General features: G+C 32.7%; 2 protein-coding genes and 1 long non-coding RNA gene across 3 annotated transcripts; 1 reads left to right on the top strand and 2 right to left on the bottom strand.

Annotated features, from left to right (window-relative positions):
* Positions 1–227: 227 nt before the first annotated feature.
* LOC25495967 (uncharacterized) lies at positions 228–6,373 on the top strand. Its single transcript, XM_013596233.3, has 14 exons — positions 228–599; positions 1,818–1,939; positions 2,043–2,131; positions 2,243–2,278; positions 2,400–2,610; positions 2,717–2,781; positions 2,865–3,361; positions 3,452–3,524; positions 3,830–3,949; positions 4,029–4,594; positions 5,158–5,293; positions 5,373–5,441; positions 5,534–5,659; positions 5,924–6,373. Exons 1-14 carry the CDS (start codon positions 382–384, stop codon positions 6,035–6,037), a joined length of 2,442 nt encoding a protein of 813 aa, XP_013451687.1. The 5' UTR covers positions 228–381; the 3' UTR covers positions 6,038–6,373.
* A 12,166-nt stretch (positions 6,374–18,539) lies between these two features.
* LOC25495965 (UDP-glycosyltransferase 1) lies at positions 18,540–20,214 on the bottom strand. The gene has a single exon (XM_013596231.3). It carries the CDS (start codon positions 20,132–20,134, stop codon positions 18,695–18,697), a length of 1,440 nt encoding a protein of 479 aa, XP_013451685.1. The 5' UTR covers positions 20,135–20,214; the 3' UTR covers positions 18,540–18,694.
* Positions 20,215–22,429: 2,215 nt separating this feature from the next.
* On the bottom strand, positions 22,430–23,921 carry LOC25495963 (uncharacterized). The gene is made up of 3 exons (XR_003013111.2): positions 23,488–23,921; positions 23,120–23,373; positions 22,430–22,797 (listed from the first exon to the last, which is right to left on the bottom strand). It is a non-coding gene; the product is annotated as an uncharacterized lncRNA (long non-coding RNA).
* Between the last annotated feature and the right edge of the window lie 225 nt (positions 23,922–24,146).

Raw genomic sequence — 24,146 nt, 5'->3', positions numbered from 1 at the left:
AATTGACTATTTACTCGTAGTTAAATATATCCTAAGGTGTAGCTTGCTAAAATACTCGGAAATAAAAACTGGTGGATGTGTTCTAGCAAATCAATATATATATATATAACTTTAATATTTCCTACCTTTTTGATTTGCCTTTTTTCAAAATTTGGTTATTTTAGTTTGATGAAAGAAACAATGACAAAATTAACGTCCATTAGTTATAACTACTATATATAGACACATTCACAAACACAAGTCATTACCCTGTCAAAATCTTTGACACCAACGTTGTCTTCGGAGTCTTTCTTTTTTCACATTCTTTGTTCAAGTAAAATCATTTTCTTGAACAATTCTTATACCTTTTTGGTGCAAAATAAAAACTGTTTCTGGGAGGGTATGGAACAGAAACATGTTTTTTTGTCAGCATTGAGTGTTGGTGTTGGATTAGGTGTTGGACTTGGATTGAGTTCAGGACAAGCTGTCCAGAAATGGGTAGGAGGGATCCGCGATATCGACGAGGTTTCTGGTGAGCAGATTGTTGAAGAACTAAAGAGACTTGTTGTTGATGGAAAAGATAGTAAAGTTACATTTGATGAGTTTCCTTATTACCTAAGGTAATTTTTTTAAATATTATAACTGAAAGTTTATGTTAATTATATTTATGTTTTTATGTGAAAACATTGTCAGAATTTGTGTTGGTATATATAATGATGTTTATGGTAATTTTTGGGTTTTAATGATGTTTGAGATATGGATCTGTTAAGATAGAGATGTAAATTTCATGTTCTGAATATTTTGACATATAAATCTTGGGACTTTCCAAATGGGGTTTCTTTGATGGATTTTGTTCTTAAATACTAGATTTTCTTTGATTTCTTTGTCAATCCCAAACTTTCTTAGATTTTCATTTTTTGTATTGATCTTATTCTCCCACTTTTTGGGAAAAGGGGTTCTGGTAATCCAGAGTTAGGCCAAGAGGTAAGTAAAGTCAGACTGATGATTATTCCGGTCATGATTCGAACTCGGGTTTGGTTTCTTAGAGTTTTAGTTAACATAGCTATGGTTGGGTTTAAAAGTAAATTATTGCATTTTGATTTTTGAGCATATGTACCTTGTTTTAAACATTTTTTTATTTTTTTATTTTTTTTTACTTTTTGTCATCAAAATATGATTTATTTGATATATAAGACCATCATAAGAGCTAAATCTAGTTCATGTTAGTTCTCTAGTTAAAACATAACAGTTTATTCCAGATAAGATCTTCACCCTCTTCATAGAAGTTGTAAAAAGTGTCGTTTTGCAATTTTCGATTCTTCTTCTCTACTTCAGCTTAACAGTTCCGTTCTGATCCGAAGCATATAATTTATAAACACCGGTCTGATTAGTATACATCAGTGAAATTATATTCATATAATCAATCCCAAGATGGAATTTAAAGATCAGATTTTTGTTCTCTGAAAAGCTATTATCATTTAAGCATTTAAGTTCAAGTTGTGGAAACACGGAAAAAGACATTTAAGAGAAAGGGAACGCCATTGTCGGTTTTAGGACTGTTGATTAACGCCTTGGCCTGTTACGACTAAAAAACATGGCCAGATACTCTTGCAGTCTTCATCATAACATAGGGATGAATTTCGTCCCATTTTTCTTCTGTTTTAAATTTAAGTTAGATAATTGCTAAGTTAGTAAGTTGGTATATTAATATGACCATTGTTAAGGAATTTTGAGATATAATACGATATATGATTGTAACTACTGAAAGATTGTTTCCTAAACTATGGTCAATCATAGATAAATTAATAACATGTTTTTTCATCTGGTTTATTTTACAGCGAAAAAACTCGAGTTTTGCTGACAAGTGCGGCATATGTTCATTTAAAACATCTTAACTTTTCCAAGCACACAAGGAACCTCTCACCGGCAAGCAGGGCTATTTTACTTTCTGGTCCTGCAGGTATATTATATACAAGTGTTTATTCTTGTCCCCCATAAACGTCTTTTTCGATTTTAAAGTTGATTTTTTTGACTAATACTAGTTTCTTTTTACTTTTTTGAAGAACTTTATCAGCAAATGCTTGCCAAAGCTTTAGCACATTACTTCGATTCGAAGTTGCTATTATTAGATGTTACTGATTTCTCTGTGAAGGTAATTTATTTTTAACTTTTTATAGTTTAACGTTTATTCACTATAACCGGTTGTACACATATACATATAGATATACGTATATTCATACATTTTGTGTTTTCCCTTGTGCAGTTGCAAAGCAGATTTGGAATTCCAAGAAAAGAAGCAGTAAGTCTAACTTGCAACTTGTTATTTTTTTTATGTATATACTTTGAAAAAGAAAAATCGAAAACATTTAGTTATTAGTTTGGTGAAAATTTTGGGACTCATTTGCATATTTTTTATGTAGTATTTCAGAAGGTCAATATCCGAGATGACTTTGGAACGAATGTCTGGTTTGTTTGGTTCCTTTTCAATGATGCCTTCAACCGGTGAAACTAGAGGTACTTTGCGTCAACAAAACGTTGAAAGTTCGAATAATCCTCCAAGGCTTAGGAGGAATGCCTCTGCTGCTTCTGATCTAAGTAGCACTTCTTCCCAAAGTGGTTCAACAAATCCAGGTTCTAATTTTGAACTACATGTTACCTTTTTAACCATATTTAGGTTTGATCACCCGAACAATCGATCTACTTTAATTGCTAATTCATGGAATTTCGTTGTTTTCAGCTTCTTTAAGACGCACGAGTAGCTTGTGTTTTGATGAAAAGCTCTTTGTACAGTCACTTTACAAGGTGATTTATTTACCAAATTTATCTTGTAAGATCAAATTTGAATTTCATCTAACAACTACATTCGTATCGGCTCGATTTTGCAGGTTTTGGTTTCTATCTCAGGAACTGATTCCATCATTTTATACATAAGGGATGTTGAGAAGCTTGTTCTCAAATCACCAAGGTTATTTAATTTACTACAAAGAATGATAAATAAATTATCAGGCTCGGTGTTGATACTCGGTTCTCAGATATCTGATTTAGAATATGATTGCAAAGAATTGGATGAAAGGGTCGCTAGGTTATTCCCTTATAACATTGAGATCAAAGTTCCCGAAGATGAAACTCATCTCGGTAGCTGGAAAGGTCAACTCGAAGAAGACATGAAAATCATTCAGTTTCAAGATACTCGAAACCACATTGCTGAAGTACTCGCGGAAAATGACATTGATTGCGATGACTTAAATTCAATATGTCATGCAGACACTATGATACTCAGTAATTATATTGAAGAAATTGTTGTATCCGCGATTTCTTACCATTTGATGATTACTAAGGAACCAGAATACCGAAACGGAAAGCTAGTTATCTCGTCCAATAGGTAAATATCTTCACAAAGACTGTTCAAGAAATTGATTTTATTCTATGACAAGATTTTGTTGTTACTGATTTTGTATATGGATGTGGACAGTTTGTCGCAGGGATTGAGTCTGTTCGAGGAAGGCAAGAGTAGTGGAAATCTGAAGACTAATGATTCTAACAAGGTATTTTTGTTATGCCTATTGCACCGACGAATACATAGGAGCATGTCAAACAGCTGTTGTAGGGGTCTAACATCTTCCCTACACATAACTGACTACAAGAGTCTGATTTCGAAGACCGGTTTTTAAGTGTTTTTCCTAACAAATAAACAATAGGATACACTCCTATCATATTTTGGTTTGCAATGTCGCGACCCTGCTGCGCATACTGCTGATCAGGGATGAAATAGTGTCAAAGCTAGAAAAAGAATGCTGAAGAGTGCTTCTCATTATACATTTATTTATCTATTTGTTTTCTTTCATGTTAGGAAAATGTTGACGATATTGCTGGCGTAAAGAATGATGTGAGGAATGAAAACAAAAGTGAGGGAGAGAAATCTATCCCTGTAACAAAAAAAGAAGGCGAAATTCCAGTGCCTGTAAAAGCGGTAAGATCACTTTTCTTAGCACCTAAGTCTGTATACTGCTTATTTGTTCATACTTTAAATTAATTGTATATGCTTGCAGGAAGTTCCCGACAACGAATTCGAGAAGCGAATTAGACCTGAAGTTATCCCTGCAAATGAGATAGGTGTTACATTCGCAGATATCGGTGCATTAGATGAGATAAAAGAATCGCTTCAAGAGCTAGTAATGCTTCCCCTTAGAAGACCAGACCTTTTCAAAGGTGGACTTCTAAAGCCATGTAGAGGTATATTACTTTTCGGTCCACCTGGTACCGGAAAAACAATGCTAGCAAAGGCGATTGCGAATGAAGCAGGAGCAAGTTTCATTAACGTCTCGATGTCCACGATCACTTCAAAATGGTTCGGAGAAGATGAAAAGAATGTCCGAGCTTTGTTCACGCTAGCAGCTAAGGTTGCTCCGACTATTATATTCGTCGATGAAGTTGACAGCATGCTCGGTCAGCGTACTAGAGTCGGAGAACATGAGGCCATGAGGAAGATTAAAAATGAATTCATGACACATTGGGATGGACTACTATCAGGACCTAATGAACAAATTCTTGTTCTTGCTGCTACCAACAGACCATTTGATCTTGATGAAGCAATTATACGACGGTTTGAGCGCAGGTAAGACCCATCTATTTTTTCACCATTAGAACAAAGTTACATGGATCATCTTCATTATTTGTTACTAGCGTGTAGACAGACACTAATGTGCACGTTTATATACTTTTTTCTATCTCTCATTCTAATCCCCTTTATATATAGGTATAGAAAACTCAAGTATTTGATTGGCAAAAGAACGAAAAATTTAAAAATAAAATAGTTTAAATTAAGGGTAAAATTGGAAGAAAAAATACAAACCGAAAATCGATATCTTCTTTATACAAAGGTATAGATGAACAACTGGATGACCATTAAAAAACCTAAAAATTTAGAATTAACAAATATTCCATCATTTTTTTTATTGAGAATGAAGCATGGAATCTAAATTATTTTATCCATACAGTTATATACTTTATCCTCATGAGTTATGAGGTGTCCACTCTTATTTTTCACATGGATTCCTCTGTCAACAGATCTTGTATAGTTTCTGTCTCTTCATTTTAAATTATTTGGCAGATAAATTATGAACACTATTTTAATTTTCAGATAAATTAATATTACTATAATTTTTTAATATTGAGCAGGATCATGGTTGGTCTTCCATCTGCTGAGAATAGGGAAATGATCCTTAAAACTCTTATGTCAAAGGAGAAACACGAAAACTTAGACTTCAAGGAACTAGCAACCATGACAGAAGGATTTAGTGGAAGTGATTTAAAGGTAAATTTTTCGACCGATTAATTAGTTTTATTTTTTGTTTTAAATCTTATGAAATTAATAACTTATTTTATGTCAACAGAATTTGTGCATAACTGCGGCTTATCGACCTGTTAGGGAGTTAATACAGCAGGAGAGAAAGAAGGAAATGGTATATTTGTAAAAACTTTCACAATGTTATGATCAATAGAAATTTAGTATGATCTGAATATGTAACTGAGTATTGATTTCTTCTTATATCAGGAAAAGAAGAAAAAAGAAGCAGAAAGTGTAAATTCCGAAGATGCTTCAAATAGTAACGATAACGATGAACCAGAAATTATCTTGAGGCCTTTAAGCATGGAAGACATGAAACAAGCGAAGAATCAGGTAGGATGAACTAAAAATCATTCACTTAAATGACTATCGAGTAATTAAATAGCGTCTATAGAAGCACTATAATATCGTGTAATTTTAACAAACCGCTATTTTCCATGATCCGCGATTAACATGAAAAAGAGCGAAACATGTTACATTATACATGGAACTAACTATTGCATGAATGCTTCATCTGTTAACAACATCACACTGGAAATTTGTTCCATCTACATACATGTCAGTATATATCGATTATCGATGCATGTTTATATGCAGGTGGCTGCAAGTTTTGCATCAGAAGGTTCAGTAATGGCTGAGCTAAAACAATGGAATGAATTGTACGGCGAAGGCGGTTCAAGGAAAAAACAACAGCTCACATACTTCCTTTAAGAGTGTGAAATGCTAATTTCATTTTGGATTTGTCACATATCCTAAAGGGTATATTTCAACAAAGGAAGGAAATATCTTGAATCAAAAGGATGCTTAGGAGAGGGCTCTAGATTTTTTTTTTGGATTGTTTGCAAAACAAATGCCACTTGTATTAGAAGATTATTAGTATTCTGTCATGTGAGGTTTTGGAAGATGCAATTGATTTTTAGGAAGTAGAAATATTTTATACCAAAACTTTAGATATGTTGTAATATATATGATGAGTATTTTCAGATAGTAGAATTTTGTATATTGATTTGTGTAGTTGAACTTGTTATAGTTTGGTTCAATTGGTAATGGTGATTGTCATGGATTGCATAAAATGGTGAGTTTATCTTTAAACTGAGATATCTTAATAAAAGATAAAGGAAAATTTTAATTAAGACTATTTAATGACTTTAAATGATAAGTTTTTATTAAAAATTTGTGTAATCAATGCGAGACTCATAACATAATAGACACTTGGGTATTTTTGTAGTACAATATGTCAAAATGACCTATATGAGAAGAAAAAAATTTATATATTTAAAGGACTAATCTAGTATAATAAAAAAAAAAACTAAAGGACCACATGTATTTAATATTTTATTTATTCTTTTCCATTTTTTAATTTTTACTCTTTTGTTGATTATTTTATATTCTAAAACAAAATATGCATGGCACTACCAAAAAATAAATAAAGTATGCATGGGCTCTAAGCCCACCATTTAACTCCCTCCTGCTCTCCCGGTATTCTTTTTGGAAAATCACTCTTTAGGCTTCCTTATTTGTCCTCACACAACCCAAATTGACCCTTTTATTCTTAACAACAGTTAATTTTTGTACTTGCAAAAGTACAATAATCGTATTAGGGTTTCTCTTCTATTGTTCAGGCCTTGAGAAAACTCTCAAGGTTTGTATTTATAGCCCTCTATGGGCCTGAATTATGGTTACTTAGACAGCAAGTAATAAGGGTATTTAGGTATTTAGGGTGTATTCTAGAGATTTCTAGAAGCATATAGAGGCGGCGCCTTGGGGAGGACGCTCCTTGAGCCTTAGGGCCCTTCTGGAGGACATTGAGGCCTATGAGAGGGTCTAAAAGCCCTTCTGGAGGTCTTTAGGAATATATTGACGGTCCAATTGTCGTTCACATTCAATGGCAGTTAACCGTTATTCGCTAATTTTTCAGTGGCAGTTTATTGTCCTTGTGTTTTGGTCTTATACCAAAATAGGTAACAACACTCACATTTTCAATTTGTTCCAAAATCCAACCAAAGTCCGAAAAACCAACCTCCACCCAATTTCTTCAAAGTCGATCAAATTTTTAAGTATATAACAAGTAAGTGTTCATAATCCCTTAGCTCTCACATTTTAGTTTATATGCTAGTTTATTTTATTAAAAAAAGGTCGTGTTAGTGTTTATGGTTGATGAAATTATTGATTTTTTAGGTAGCTTGAGATCAAATGCTTGCATGTTTGCACCGCCAATGTTGTTTGAACTAACTTTAAATGCAATGTGGGAGTTTAAAAATTCTAATAACACAATGAACAAAGTATGTATATTTTGCGCTTCAAGAGTTTGATGAAATGTCTCAATGAATTTTACATTGATTTTTTTGTTTATGTTGCATGTTGTTTAGATATGGCTAAGAACCCAGATAGGCATAGGCTAGGCAGGAAGTTCATTTCCGGTGGTGCTCGTAGAGTCAGAGAGGGGGAGGGGGGTGAGGTAGGAATGTCGAGGGGGAAGGAACCTCCTAGATGGGTTCGTCACATGTGATTAACCCTATGCAAGAGCAATACTATGAGGCTCAGGAGTAGTACTATGAGCTCGAGGATCAATACTGTGAGCTGGAGCAGAAGTATGAAGAGGTTTAGGTCGACGACAAGTAGCATGACCCACCAGCACCCCCACTGCCACTCGTTGCCTTTGTTGGTGGTCCTTATGATTTATCTCTGCTGCCCTCATTTTCATATCATGTTGTCCACAAGGTATGGATGGACATTGATGTACGTGTAATGATATTAGTCTATAATTCAAGTGTTTTTTTTTTACTTTCAAGGGTTTGTTCTCATTTATATCTATATATTTTTTTTGTATATTAGAGTCGTGAGCGTGTACTTTGATGCATCAGGCATAGGAAGAAGATATGTGCCCTTACGGACCCAGCGCGAATCTGAATTGGTTATGGAATCCAGTTATGACTTATGGTGTTTCCCCATTTGCTTACGATAGGGTTCCATAATTTGGGTCAGGATGCTTGCTACTTTGTCTGAGAGCTCGCATGAGGATAACAACTTTCATCTGCCTCTTTGGAAGATGACCACCACGCTGGATGATGTGTCATGTCTTCTACACATCCCGATTGAAAGAAAGTTGTTTTCTCACAAGACAAAGATCCCCCAAGACCAGGGTGTTTAGATGATGATAGAGTTACTTGTTATTGTTGAGCATTATATGGTTCAGCAGTGCGCAAAACTGTTTGGTGCACATATAAGTTTTCCATGGTTACATCCTTATACGAGTATCAGCTCACGAAGTCAACTAACTTAGAAAACGTAGTTGTGAGGGAGGAGGAAAGATATAACTATAAGACATGATGCATGATGTATGTTGAGGCAGGAACATGCTAGGGATAGTCATGGTTCATTAATGATCATCAGGAGTTGCATAAACTTGTTGGATAGGGGATTGCCTGTTGTCAAACATATGAAGAACTGTGCGATGTTCTGTTGAGGATTATGACTGAAATGCTCCTAGCCACTGCATATCCGATAACCAAAACAAGAAGGTAGTTGAGGCAGACTAGTGCACCATGACTGAGACCATTGTTTTTATTTGGTTGTATCCGGTTTGGTTGTAAATGATGAATTTGTTTTTTATTTGGTTTGCATTTTGTTTAATGTTAAAGTTACCTGATCAATTTTTGAATGAATGAATTTGTATTTCGATGATTTGTGTTTGATTTTATGAATGAATGATTGATTGAATGTATCAATGCATGAAGTAGTAAAATAAAACACATAAACATTGATTTTCTAGTTTGGCCTCTGTAACTTTTAAGAATCACAGTCAATTGTTGTAGGTGTCAACGACAGTTATTTACTGTATTAGCAACGACAATTAACTACCGTATACCAGTGAAAGATAACTAACTGTCTTTGAATGCATTTTCGTCAATTTAGGATGTGAGAGCAAATTAGGTTGCTTAAAGAGCAACTTTCTTATTTTTTTTCCCTTTATTTAATAGGTTTAACATCTCTTTTTAGTCTCTTGTTTAGTATCAGGCTTTGAAAGTTAGTTTGGAAGGGAAAATCGTGTTTTCTAGATTGGTAAATTGGGAGGAGTGTGGTTTTTAAGTAAACAAGAAGGGGTTAAAAGCAACTCTTTCTATATAGACAAATATTAGTGGGCTATGTTTTTTCTTTGAACTCTAAACCTCAAGATTAGTATTTCGAGAATTTCTTTCAAGGCCCCCTCAATATATCTTAGCCCCCCTAAAAATTATGTTTTTTTTTATCTCTAATATATACTTCTGGTAGATACGTCTGAAGGGTTAGTGAGTTATCTCCCAGATGATTGTTTTCTATGACCGAACAATGAGCAAAACTGTCAATTATGTTATTTTGGTGTTTAAAAGTTTCCAAACCACTGTATTTGCTTTCCAAATCTATTTTTCACTCAATTCTTGAACGTCAACAAATTAATATATGTTATATATCAACCGGGAAATGTAACAAATGTTTGTTAAACAAAGTACAAATGTTTGTTATAAAATTACTTAAATCAAATCCATATATTCATATATAACCAAACAAATTACATAGCTTTACATCAAGAATTGGGTGAAAAAGTAGGTATGGGGAGAAAATGAGGTGATTTGAAAACTTTGAAACACCCAAATAACATGATTGACATTTTTGCTCACTGTTATGCATATAAAACAGTCATCTTGGAGTTATCGTAAAGTTTGACAACATTGTCCAGATTAGCATACAATATACAGGGCCGTTTCTATGAAATAGGAGGCTCAACTCTCTTTTTAAAATAGGCCCCCTAAAATAAAAATATAAATTTTTTGTGTAGCTAAACTTCATTAAAAAATCAGAATTAGAAGAACTTCTAAACATGAAACGAAATAAAAAAAGAATTAAGTGAAAGAGAGGTGAAATTTACCTAACAGTGTTGTTTGGTTTTATCATTTAAATATAAATGATAAATCCAATTGATTGTTGTGGTAAAGGGGAAACAAATGGTTTATGCAAAAAAGAAATGATTGTTGTGATTCTTTTTATTGAAATAGCTTTTCAAATTGACTGATTATATAAATTGGGGGTGGTTTGGTAGCATCAGATTTATGTCCAAAGGAGAATTAGAGTCTAGAAAAAACTCAAACGTGTACCGAAAAAAGAAAAAGAAGTAACATATTTTTTTTTTTATTCAAGTGGGGTGTGGTATTAGACTTAAATTTTGTTTTTAGGCTCATAAATTTTGGAGGCTTGGCTTGGTTGAGCTGTTTGCACACCCTGAGATCGGGCTTCAACAATAATATATCATGGGGATAATTCATAGTTGACCAAAACTATAAATATAAATCAATTAGACACACTCAACTAAAAAATATCATTTAAATATTTTAATAAAAAAATTATTATTCTTTTTCAACCTTTTTGGATTTATGTGAAAGTGTCTAAAGAATTTATATTTCTTACCACAAAAACCTTGCACATAGCACATACGATTAGCTGGTCTTACTATAAAAAAAACCACATAATTTAATGAGGTAGCCGGTCTTAAACATTAATTTGAGATCGAACAATTCAGATTTTAATATTGATTTTACAAAGTAAAGCAATCTCAATTGTCGATTGAAGTTAGAAGGATAAAATTGTTACAACGTCTTGCTGTAACTGCATGACATCATGTTTGAGATATATGAGCGCCGTAAACATGGGGATATCAAATTCAATTCTTAATAAAAAAAAAAAGCTTAGAGTCTTTGATGTTTTTAATAACAACCAACTTGTGTTTACATAAAATTATATAAATTAAAAGTTGTTCTGGACCGGTCAGAAGACCAATCACACGTTAACACGTGGCATAAACTTACACCGTCTTAAGGCTCCGCGCTCGAGGGAACACTCCAACTTAAATACACTGTGCCACACAGAAGCGCGGCCCCCATGCGAGGATCACCCTACACGTGTCCTCTAACCGTCCTTAATTACACGCCGCATAATCCGGAGACAGTTATGCTCAACGCGCACCTATATAAGGGTGAACTTGTTTCATCCTCAAGGTATGATTCACTTTTCACAACACAATCTACATACTCTTTCTCAGTTACATTACTGACTTAAGGGTCAAAGTGCTAATGTGTCTGCAGACAGCTTTCGTTCCACCGCGAAGACTCAGCGCTGCCGCACAAGAAGCCTTTACCATCACACCAGAGCATTATCCTTCACCGTTGCCACTCATCCATTCTTACCGGACAAATAAAAAATCCAATTTTTTTGTTAAGTCATCGCAATTAAGATTTTTGATTCCCATTATGAATGAAACAATTTCTCATTATCGATGGGACATTTGATTAGTTTTACCAAGACCGAACTATCTCTCAAAGAAATGAATCCAAGAATCAAATATAATTTATTTTCCTACTACTGCTGGTTAGAAATCTACTTACAAAATGCTAAATGAAAGTCCTTGGTATATTCTTAGAATCTGATATAAATGAGAATGAAGAATGCATAGTTACATATGTTTATTAAAAAAAAAAAAAAAGAACTATGTACTTAGTTTGGATTTCACCTTATTTAATTTTATTCTCGTATACATCTTCAGAACTTTGTCAAAAAATGAAAAATGTCTCTATCATCATTATAATATTTTTAGCCGCCAACCCTATATAATTAGGTTCTTTGATCTTCACTAGACCGTTAACGTTGTTATATTGCAAATTACATATATTTATATTACATTGACAATTCGTTGAACCCAATCTTACTTTTGAATAATTCAGTCATTGATAAACTAATAATATTGGGTGCTTAATTATTGACGTGTATATTATATAAAGGATAAAGTAAGTGCACAATAAAAGAAAACGTCAAAAAAGGAGTCCAAATTTCAGTAAACAAAAGTTTTGTATCACCCTTAAAAAAAAATATATTGTATCACTTTCATGTCCTAACTAATGTACATTTACTACATGAATTAATAAAATAGTGACATATACTATTATTATAATGTAGATCAATTATGGGAGTGTTATATTATACTCCAATTTTTTTTTTTATATGGTTTAGTTGGGCTTGCAATAATTAGTGTTTTATGATAATATTAAAGTTGCTATTACAAGAAGAAAGACTGATATCATGGAAAAGTCCTGCTAAATATTTTTCATTTCTGATTAGAAAAGTTCTTGTTTATATTATAGTCTGAGAGTATGATGTATATGGATATGGTTGTATATATATATTTTTTTGTTTGGTTGTATGTTTTTGCATGTTTTCTTTCTCTTTTATGAAAAAATGTTTAAGTGACTTGAGTTGAATTTACGAGGGTTCATCAGAGTCACGTCAAACTTCATGACTCAAAAAGTGTTTATAGATCATCAATTTAAGAGGTCATCACATCGACAATAAAAGTTGCGCACACGGCATTGCGAGTGAGTCAACTACCTTTTTGTTTATCGAGCCAAAGAGTGCTTACAAAGATATATTTTGTTTTTGGTGTTAATCTTTCAGTTCTTGAAGAGAATGAACTCTGATAATCTGAAGTTCGATCGGAAGGTAAGAAAAGTCTCGTAAAAACACACATGCAAAGTTATATATTTTTTTTTAGGGAACAAAGTTATATTTTCTTGTTGTGCTTAATATGGCTTCCCTTATTTTATTTTTGGCATTATGACTAATATTTGCTGGGGGAGTAAACTATCTATTATTTAAAACAATTAATAGTTATCAATTATCACCGTACCTACAATCTTAGAAATCGTCGTTGGGTCTAACATAACTTCACAAAATCTGTGTGTGAGGTGAGCATTGCTCCCACTTATAAATATATTGGCAGGTCATCTCCTATCCGATGTGAGACTTTTAACATACCCTCTCGCGCTAGGGCTGGACATCTGAAGCGTGAACATAAATGGTGGTTGTTCGATAGCGGAAACCTGATAGCAGGTGGCCCAACGTATCTTGGAGAGGCTCTAAAACCATCTTAGAAATCGTGATTGGACCTAACACAACCGCACAAAACCGGCTTGTGAAGTGAGAATTGCCCCCACTTATAAACATATTGTCGGGCCATCTCCTACCCGATGTGAGACTATTAACATACAATAAAATGAATTTAATTTGTACAAAAACATGTTAATTGTTATGTTAATCTTGTTAATATGATTAATTATATTTAATGACAATGTTAGTATGTTAGTATTTTTTTTTCTGCTTGTCCGGATTTAAACCCTAAAACTTCAACCCCTTAACGTTTAGCTCAAAGCGATACAGGGTGTGTGTATGTGTATTGTGTCAAAAAATATGTGTTTGGTTATCATTACTCGAAAAACAGAAAACAAATAGTAGAAAAATCTAGAATCCCGCGTATATCCCACCGTCTTATCCCTCGCGTATCTCGGAAGTATATGACATGTAACGAACAATTATTTTCAAAAACAAAAACTTAATCACCAAATACTCTCCTGAGATATATCCAACATATCGAACAGGGATCGGTGCAGAATACGCACCAGATATCCATACTTCATCAATTTTAAATTGTCGCGACATCAGAGTATACCAGAATAATAATTCCCATGCATTCTGTAACAGTTTTGCTTCAAGACGTCCATTTATGGTAAGATTGGTGTAGTCACTAGTCAGAACAATCATAATCACTAATTGACAATCACAAAAAGTGAAAAAGATAAGCATTAATACAGTCCAAATTATTATTCTGAAAAAGACATGTACGATCACGAAATGGGAAATCACTAGTTGTGGCTGTGGTTGTTTGCAGCTAGCATATGTGTTGTTAGGCATGCAGCACAGATATGTGCCATCACATTAAGCATATAAGTTTTTTGGTGGCTGGGGTTCGAACTCCAAACTTATATACAGGGGCGGTTCTAAGGCCCGGTGACCCCGGGCATCGCCCGGGTTCCGAGCCAATTTTTTTGCAATTTCTTGTGTAAATTCCTATGAATTTCTTATATAAACCCCCAATTTTTTTATTATTTGCTTGCAATTTCTTATGTACGCCCTATAAATGTGTTGCAAATTTTTTTTTGCCCGGACTTTACAATATTCCTGGCTCCGCCACTGCTTATATATCATGCATTGTTCATCCCAACTGAGCTAAACTCATGAGGACATTAAACATATAAGTTTGGTATTATAGTGTATTGTCTCAATGATTTTTGAAAAACAATACAATGTAGTTTTTATAAAATCGTATTGAGTCATTATGATTATGGTATACTCATCATTATATTAAACATAAACTAAATTAATTAAATTAACGTATATGCAGCAACAAACTTAAAAAATAAAAAAAAAAAAAAAAAAAAAAAAGACAATGACATGCTTAATGTACAAAACATGTAACAGAGACATGCTTTTGAGGATATAATAGTTGAGAGTATACCGTTTTCCAGTTGAGCGTTTAAGTAATCATGATATAAAAGGAAAATTCTATGGTGAAGTCATGAAAATAACTTTTCTGGTAAAGTTAAATGACCAATCATTGAATATTTATGTATTTAATCCATGTCACGTCATTATATGGTGTATTACACATTTGCCCATAAGGTGTGTCATTATATCTTTACTTATTGCAATTGTGTCTCTGATTAAATCAAAATTAAACATAGATTCTCATTTGTTCATTAAGATTGAAATTCCCCTTATATTTTGTATAAGGACTGATTTGTAATAAGATAAAGCTTAGTTTTAGAGTGGTCTATCACGACACTAGCTGACATGATATTGACAATTATACTATTAACTAAATAAAATAACTTTTTCAAAAAAGTAAATTTTTTGACTTCACCGTAGAAGCTCCATATAAAAGATGAAATTGACAACAAAAAGAAACTTCAATCATCCCATAAACAAATATAAAAATGGACTATATACAGAAGCTGTATACAGTACAGCATTTGTGACAGATGAAGTAGCAATCAAATGACAGGAGTATTCATAAATTTTAGCGTTGGTTCGGAGTAAAAGAAATAAATTATCTATAATAATATAGTAAAAAACAAGTATGAACACTTTGGTGATAAAGAAAATCTTTACAATAATGGAGATGCAAAACAGAAATTTTGTTTTGTTCCTCGACATGGCCAGCCCCATTCTTTGTTTTGTTTCATGCCAGCACCAGTTTTGTCAAGCACAAGTGTAGTTGAAATATATATATTATACAAAGTGACTAAGACATACAATTAATAATTGAAATGAAGATAAAGTTGAATTGAGTCCTATACTCCTAAGATTCTGCTGAACAATCTATATGAGCAGGCACGGATCTAATGCGGGGCAATGGGGTCAACTGATCTCACTTGCTTATTGTATTTTTAACTTAAAATTTGATATTTATACAATTTGACCTCATTTATATAATATTATTTGTATAGTTCATTCATAACCTTATAAAAAATCACAAAACAAATAAAGATCTTAATGAGTGTTCTAAGAGTATTAGATAAGAAATCAAAAGAACTATTCTTTTTAAACAAAAATAATACTTATTTTTAAGGAAAAAATTTCTTTTATGAAATCTTTAACCAGTTTTCTTAGAGCGTGTCGTTAATAAGACCATAAAACTACTATTATATTCTAAATTATTCTTATATTTGTTGAAAAAGGCTATGTGATTGACGTTGATGGTTGAAAAATTAATTAATTAGGGTTATATTTTTTTATACTCTGTTAGAAATAGAAAAATATCTTAAAAAAATCAAGATTTTAGAGCAATTATAAATATAATCTATATAATTTTTGCACGCTTATGCATTTATATAATTTTATATAAATTTTTATGATATAAATTCGACCTCACTTATTAAAATTTCTGGATCCGTCACTGTATATGAGTTTAGGTATTTTTATTTTTGAACGTTAAATCTAAAGTCAATTAACATAATATTAGAACTCCCATCCATTAGAGAGGGAAGGTAGATTAAGGGTATTTTTATTTGAAATTACTCCTATAATTTTTTTCCCTTTTTTTCTATTTAAATAAGTGGTTTTTATACTTCTTCTGTCCCTATATGTAAGCTCTCATTTGACTAAAAAATTGTCTCTAAATGTAAATTCTTTTTCAAATACTAGATGCATTTATTATTCTTTCCTAAAAATACCCCTAATTAATACTCCATCCGTCCCATAATATAAGCAAAAAAAATACATTTTCTTTGTACCAAAATATAAGCAAAAACACAAACTTTTATCTTTTTCAAGATTTTTTTTTTGTTATTCTCATAAAATTAAATGCAAATTACATTCAATTTTCTCTTTCTTTCATTTTTTCCATAACCAATAGCCAATGAAAATTGTTTTTACATCTCCCTATAAAACTTTTTCCAAAGAAAACACAAAAAACTATACTCCAAATTCTTATGTTTTAGTTTTCTTAATAAGTGTTATTTTTGTTTTTTTGCTTATAATTTGGGACGGAGGGAGTATACTACTAACTTGTCTTGAAATATGAAAATTCAAATTTAATACACATTAATACAGAAAATAGACACATTAATTACACTAACAACTTTGACAATACTAAATTTGATTATGATCTCCATAGATGTTACCAAATTTGAGGAGTATAAAATTTGGCAATACACATTAATATAGAAAATAGACACATTAATTATTTTTTCCTTTTGGCAATACTAAATTTGAGGAGTATAAACAAAGGATAATTTGGTAACATTAATACAGAAAATAGATATATTAATTACACTAACAACTTTTCTTAAGATATGTGAAAAAGAAGAAAGGGAGCTTACATTCAGGGACAAAGGGAGTACATATTTAGCTCCTCGTTTATGTGATTTCATCGTCTAAATGAAACACTAAATAACTCAGAAAAAGCGCATCCCCTAAAATAATTATCCAAATGGTGACTTGCAGACAAGCCCGGCCCTTAGGGGGTGCAAACAGCTCAATGGAGCTAGGCCTCCCTAAGGCATGGGCCTCATATAAAAATTTATAGCCCAATAAAAAATAATAAATAAATTTAACGTTAGTTATAAGTTATGTTGGCCGAAGCAGTCTAGTGTTACATTAGCAAGTTGGTAATGCTTTGGTCATGGGTTCTACACTCACATTTCATGTTTTATGATTTTCTTTTCCTTTTTGTTTTCTGTCTTTTTCGTTTTGCTTCTATAATTAATATTTTTAGTATGACAAGCCTTTGATTTGGACATTATTTTTTATGGATTTGAAGTTCATCTATCATCTCTTCAATTTAGCCAAATTCTCTGTAACATATTTGATTATATATTTACAGATGAAAACATAATATAATTTTTTTTTCTTCTTATTTTGTTAGAACACTTCTTGTAATTTTTGGCCGATGCTTATTGTATAAGATAGTTAAACTCTAACAACAAATATTATAATTTTTTTATTTGCAAGAACAAACATTATAATTATTCTCTAAAAAAAAAACATTATAAACCTTTTATTTTTGGCATTGTACAAACTAAAGAAAAATATAACTTAGAAGATTGATAAAGATATTCGCTTGAATTGTATTTTTATATTATTGATTAGTATATTGATCTTTTATGTATTAGTTACAATAAACATCTTTTTTTAGTCTTTAAAGATATTATTTTCAATTTAAATAGATAATTGCTATTTAAAAAAAATATATTATTTTATTTTATTAGAGGGTCTATTTTTACATGAGAGTCGAGCCTCCAATTACCTAGAAACGGCTTGCAGATAGTCAACATGTTCCCTGTCCAAAAGGCAATACTAAATTTGATTATGATCTCCTCAAACTGGGAAACATAATTATGCCAAATTGCATCTCTTGGAGTAAAACAACTTTTTTGTCTCTTGTAAATATTTATTGAGTATGTAAGGAACGCAGACCAAATACACAATAACACATGAAAAGTAGCTTTTCATGAAGATTCTAGATGATATACGTCCAAAGGTTGTAGATTTACATCATGAGAAGGATTTAGTAAACCATAAAGTAGTAACAAAAATGGGAAAAGAATATGAAAAATTAAATCTAAAATCACTTTTTTTTTTTTTAGCTACCAAAACTAGGGTTAACTCGACTAGAGTAAATCGTCATTTTCATCTCTTGTCAAATGTAGCGGAGTCATATGTGCAACTTAACAAATTGGAGGACACACAAACATTTTCAACGCATGATTAACATTTTGAACATAATTTAGAGAATTCTCAATAATTTAAAATAATTTAGGAACTAATTTGACAACATATGACACTATGACACTTTCATGAACCAACGTTCACCCATATAAAATTCATTGATTCAAACTCAATTTCATCAACAACATAACCAAATACTCACTAAATTTGTGCTTATAAATTCACTTTTGAATTTCACACTTTTTTCAAGCTTATTTTCTATAACTAACTCTAAATTTCTCAAGCAAAAAGAAAGGGGGAATTTGGAGATACACTAGTCCAAGAAGCATGCTCCCTCCAAGAATCTCCTAACTTTTTCAAATCAACAAGAGAAGATCCACCTCCTCCTCTTGCTTCCTTAGCACTTATTTTCATCTTCAAAATTGTCTCTCTAACCTCTTTCCCCTTTTCTGATTCCATCAACTCCTTAACTCTCTCCCCCAACTCATTTTCACTCACAAACCCATCTTTTGACTCATTCAATTCCAAAGCCACTTTCCATTCTTGCACCAAAATCAATCTATTCATCTTCTGCTCCGCGTAAAGTGGCCACGTTATCATTGGAACTCCTTCGCAAATAGCTTCCAACACGGAGTTCCATCCACAATGAGTCACGAACCCACCAACTGAGCTATGTCTTAGTATTGAACCTTGTGGTGCCCAGTTTCTAACAACCATTCCCTTCTCCTTTGTCCTCTCCAAAAACCCTTCTGGCAACAACTCATCCAAACTTAGTTCCTCCGACTCCATATCGCTCCTAACAATCCACAAGAATCTTTGTTCACTTTTTTCCAAACCAATAGCTATCTGATTAATTTGAGCCTTAGAAAATCTCCCTAAGCTTCCAAAGCTCAACAAAACGACGCTTTGACCTGGCTGTGAATCGAGCCAACTCAAACACCCACTTTTATCTTCTTCACACGAGGTTGACACTACGGGTCCGATGCAAAAAAGCAACGGAGTGGTTCCATCAGGAACACACAATCCATTTCTTAAAGCTTTAATAGCTTTCTTTTCAATAGCATCGAAAGTGTTTACGATAATCCCATCACTTTCCCTTAATGATTTAGCTGACTGAAGCAAAACCTGGTAACTTGGACTTGATGGATCCTTCCCTTCATCAGGATAATCTTCCTTCGATAGCCTCGGTAACCCGGGAAGTTCAATAGGTGTATGCATGTTATAGTCCTTAATAGGTATTGTAGCGTTTTTGTGAAAAGTTGGAAAGTTAAGAAAAAGGCATAGAAGAGAAGCTCCTGAGGTGTAGTAAAAGTAAGTTGGAATTTCAAGATTGTTGGTAACTTGTGAAGCACTATAGTTAAGGAAATCCAACATAACTGCTTTAAGGTTTGAGGTTTTTGCAATGGATTGAAGAATATGATGAACATGGTGGTTGCTACGAGGAGAGAGTTCTAGGGTTTGTAAATGAGGTGGAAGAGTAAAAGTGAATGAAATTGAAGGAATATAGTGGAAGTTGATAGAGGGAAATTTGTTTGAGACAGATGATATATATTGAGACGTGGAAACGTTAATGGTGTTGGTGTCTTGGTTGGGGGGTGTGAGAATGAGAATTTTGATGGAAAATGAAGGGTGGTGAGTTAGTATGAGTTTTCCTAACTCAACCATGGACATTAAGTGTCCACTTCCAAAGGCAGGGTAGAGAACTATAGTGTCCTTCATGTTTAACTAATTTTGGTATAGAATTTTTATGGAATATGGGAGAATATTTACTCTAAAGTGTTGTGATTTTCTAGGCAAGGAAATGAGTGTATTTATGGACACTTTTGTGCCCTATGGGTCAACTAAAAATAGGACATATTAACTTTGCATGCAACTTACATTTTTTTATTTAAATAATTTTTCAATTATTTAAGTGCCACTATACTAAATTAAACCTTAACATATCCACATTGGTAGGGTTGCTTGATATATTTAACATTAAAAGAGAGTGTCATTATAGAAGCACTATATATCTCTTTAGTTTTTCAAAAGACTCTATTAAATAAAATGTATTGAAATAAATTAGTTTTATTACTTTAAACAATTATAAAATGAATGATGTGTATATACAAAACCTATTAATCAATTGAAATAAAGTTCCATTGTTGATGCTTTAATTGATTACAGTGAAATTTTCTTAGACAAAACTGCATTGATCACCTATGTCATTTATCATAAAGTTTTTTTTCAACAAGTGCTATCAAATAGTATTTTAATTTATGTTTTAAAATGTTTATAGAGTTAGAGCGATCTTCGTTCTTTATTCATTTCAATTGCAAATGAATGTGTCTATATATCATATGTTAATGATCTATGATCTATATAAAGAACAGTTCACCACCAATATGATTAACAGACTTGGTGACAACTAGTGGGAAAGAAATCAAAATCATCTAAGAACAATTGGGAAAGACTTGACTTGTGTATAGAGTTAATTTCTATTAATCATAATTGCACACCTTGTGCTTGAATGGATTTTTATTAATTAATAGATATTTCACACCAATAACATTATATATATATATATATATATATATATATATATATATATATATATTATATAACTAAATTTGTCTTTTTTAGTTTGTCTCTTTTGCTATTTCTTTATTCCTACATACCCACCATGTAGGTTTGGCTGGTTTTCTGATTGAGAGTTAATAATGCATGACAATAAGTCTGCATGAAAGAGTCACATGACAATACTAGAAAAAGAAAAATTAGGGAGGGAAATTTGTGACGGAAAACATAAAATTCCTCACAAATTCCTTGGTCGCAAAATTTAGTGACGGTATTAGAGAGGGATTTCATGTTTTCCCTCACTAATTTTTGTTTTTTTAGTAGTGTGATTTTATGGTTTTATATGATTAATTTTTTTTAGAGGTGATTATTTTGGTTAATCAAAGAGAGGCCAGTTTAAAAAGACCACTAGAATTATCTTCTAACATTTTTTAGGCAAATAAGCTCTGAATATGTCTTTAAAAAAGGAGATTATGTAGTTTCCTAGGAGACTCCGAAATTCTTGCATCACAGGAACTTCGAGTAAAACTAAAATAACCAATCAACACACCTATTTATCTCGCACCAGGTGTGCTTAAAAATAACATTGCCTTGTCAGATAGTGAGATTTAGGATGCATTGAACCAAGATAGGGATGTTTCTGTTATGCTTACAACTCTCTGTTACCGTATCAATTAGAAGTTTGTAGTCACCCTCAACTATGAGGTGAGTAAAGCCTTCCCTATTTCCCAGCATTCCCATGTACACACTCCATGTTCCAGCAAGAAGGGCACCACAAGCAAGCTATAATTCTTTGATTGTAACCCTTTAACCAATTACCATTGGACTCTCGAAAAAGACCACTACACACGCAAATTCTATTGAATCCTTGTAAGCTCAATCAGAGTTAAGTTTATCCATAACCTTGGGGATGCTTCCAGCCAATGTAGATTGTCTTGATGATAAATTTGGCAAGTGCACCAAACTGTAACAAGTAAAAAAGTAGTAAGTTATTGTCTCCATAAGGATCGCGCCAACTAAGAAATTCTCTATATCTATTTGAACTAAGAAAGCAATTAAATTGGGGTTGAAGGGTTTGCACTTTTTTAATTTTGTGCTCAATACGAGTAGTAGTTTGCAGAAAAGTAAAAGGGTTGTTTACGAGGTTAGACAGAGATTAGGATTCTCTGAATCCCCTCTGATTTCTATGTCGGATTAATGCAATATTCTTTCAAAAATAAGTATTGAAAACAACTTCGTAAATAAAGCTAGTAGGATCCTAGAAAATTGCCTTAAAATATGTCAAGAACCAAAGAAACTGATTATTTGTGAGAAAGGTAAAACTTGATTATGTTGAAGAATCACTTCCAACTACTAAAAAAAAAAAATCAATTATTAAAATAGTTGTGATAAAAGATGAAGTAGAGCTATTTTTATTTTTTATTTTTTTAAAAGCAGCATATATATTTAACAGCTAATTTGCACAAAACATGCAAAGAAACAAACATAATTACGGAAGCCTTATGTATGCGGCAAGCAACGAACAGGAAACCAAAATACCCTACCCCATCACAATACAAACCAACAAATCAAAATCACCATTGCGCATAAGGCCTAAAACAGGACCGAAACAAAAACTGCAGCCAAAGCCACACACCAGAGCAGCAGACAGTGAAAAAACTGACAGGAAAAAAGCACCTAACAGCAGCAACAGACCCGAGGCTTGCCCTCTCAACTGTCATCCCCTTTGTAAACACTCCTTTGGATTTCATATACAACGAAGTAGAGCTATTCCATTGATTAATTCATAACTCAATGATATAGTGGTGTCCTTGATCTCATGGAACCTGTAAATGAATGATAACAAAAAAAGAATATTAAAAAGACAATAACTTGAGAATATGAACGCTCACAACTTTTGAATTTTTTGAAAACCAATTTCCTGGAGTCTGCTGAAGCATTCCATAGCAGACCGCCAACTTCAATCACTTAATAAAGACCATCACTTTATGCTTTCAATTCCACAATAGTTAGAAATTCTTCAAGGCAATTAACATGAGACCATATATAAAATTCAGAATGCAACAGAGAAAGCTTATTAATGTTTAAAATATTCAAATGCTTAAGTAGTTGAAAGATAAAATCACTTAAGATTTGAACTTTCCTTACCTTGAAACCAGCTTTAACCAGCAATGATTTATTAGTTAAAGGAAATTGATAACTTCAGCAGCAAACTTCGCTCCTGTAACTCGTGCATCATTCATTTTGTTGGACATATTTGATTCTTGAATGGGGTTCTCAAAGGGATAACATGATTTCTTTGGAATACATGATTTCTTCAGCTTTGAGAACAACAACGGGAAGTTGCTCTTGCCATTCTTTGTTTTTTTTTAGTAGCAGGAGTGCGAGCTTCAAAGACAACCCTGATCAAACACATGGTGTGCGCTCAGAATGTGAATAGTAGAAATAGATGAATAAAAAAATATCAAGTAAGAACCCGAAAGAAATTGAAAATGGTGGTCATCTCTTAGTCTTACCTTAAAAATATAGCGTGAGTCGAGAAGAACAATTCTGTTGCCGGAAACACATGGTGAATTGAGCATGTAACGACAAAAGCTGACGAAATTAATCAATGGGATAGAAATTGAGCAAGAACCGCAAATCAGAACCTTAAAGGCTGAGGCACACAATAAAAACGTAATCTTCTCCATCTTTGTCTTCTCCAGATTCGTCACTTGGTTTTTTAGAAGGGTAACTGGAGTGAGAGAGAAGAGGGACTGAAAATGGAAGATGAATTTCTCAGATCAGAGAAAAATGGGCGTGAGATGATAGGGGAGAGAGAGAGAACAAAAGGCAAGGAAATAGTTTTGTTAGGGATGGTTCAGATGCCTTTGGATTGAGAAGAATGGGTAAGATTGATGCCAAATTTTGAGCCATGTGCATGCCTCGGAAAGAAGCAAGCATTGAATGTTTGATGGAATACCAATGTTTGATGGATAACAGTGAAGGGATTTGAAATTTGAATTGTACATTAAGTGTAGTTAAAGCAAAGTTTTCCCGCTCTAAATCAAGGATTAGGGTTTTTAGGTCTTGTGTGCATTGTACATTAGGATTAGATATAAAGATAATTGAAACCCTAAGTTGCCATTACATCACATTATATACATGGTATTCCCGCAATATACTTGAGTAATTG

The sequence above is a fragment of the Medicago truncatula genome, chromosome 6 (assembly GCF_003473485.1).
Source record: "Medicago truncatula cultivar Jemalong A17 chromosome 6, MtrunA17r5.0-ANR, whole genome shotgun sequence".
NCBI lineage: Eukaryota > Viridiplantae > Streptophyta > Magnoliopsida > Fabales > Fabaceae > Medicago > Medicago truncatula.
This window is presented reverse-complemented; position numbering and strand designations above follow the sequence as displayed.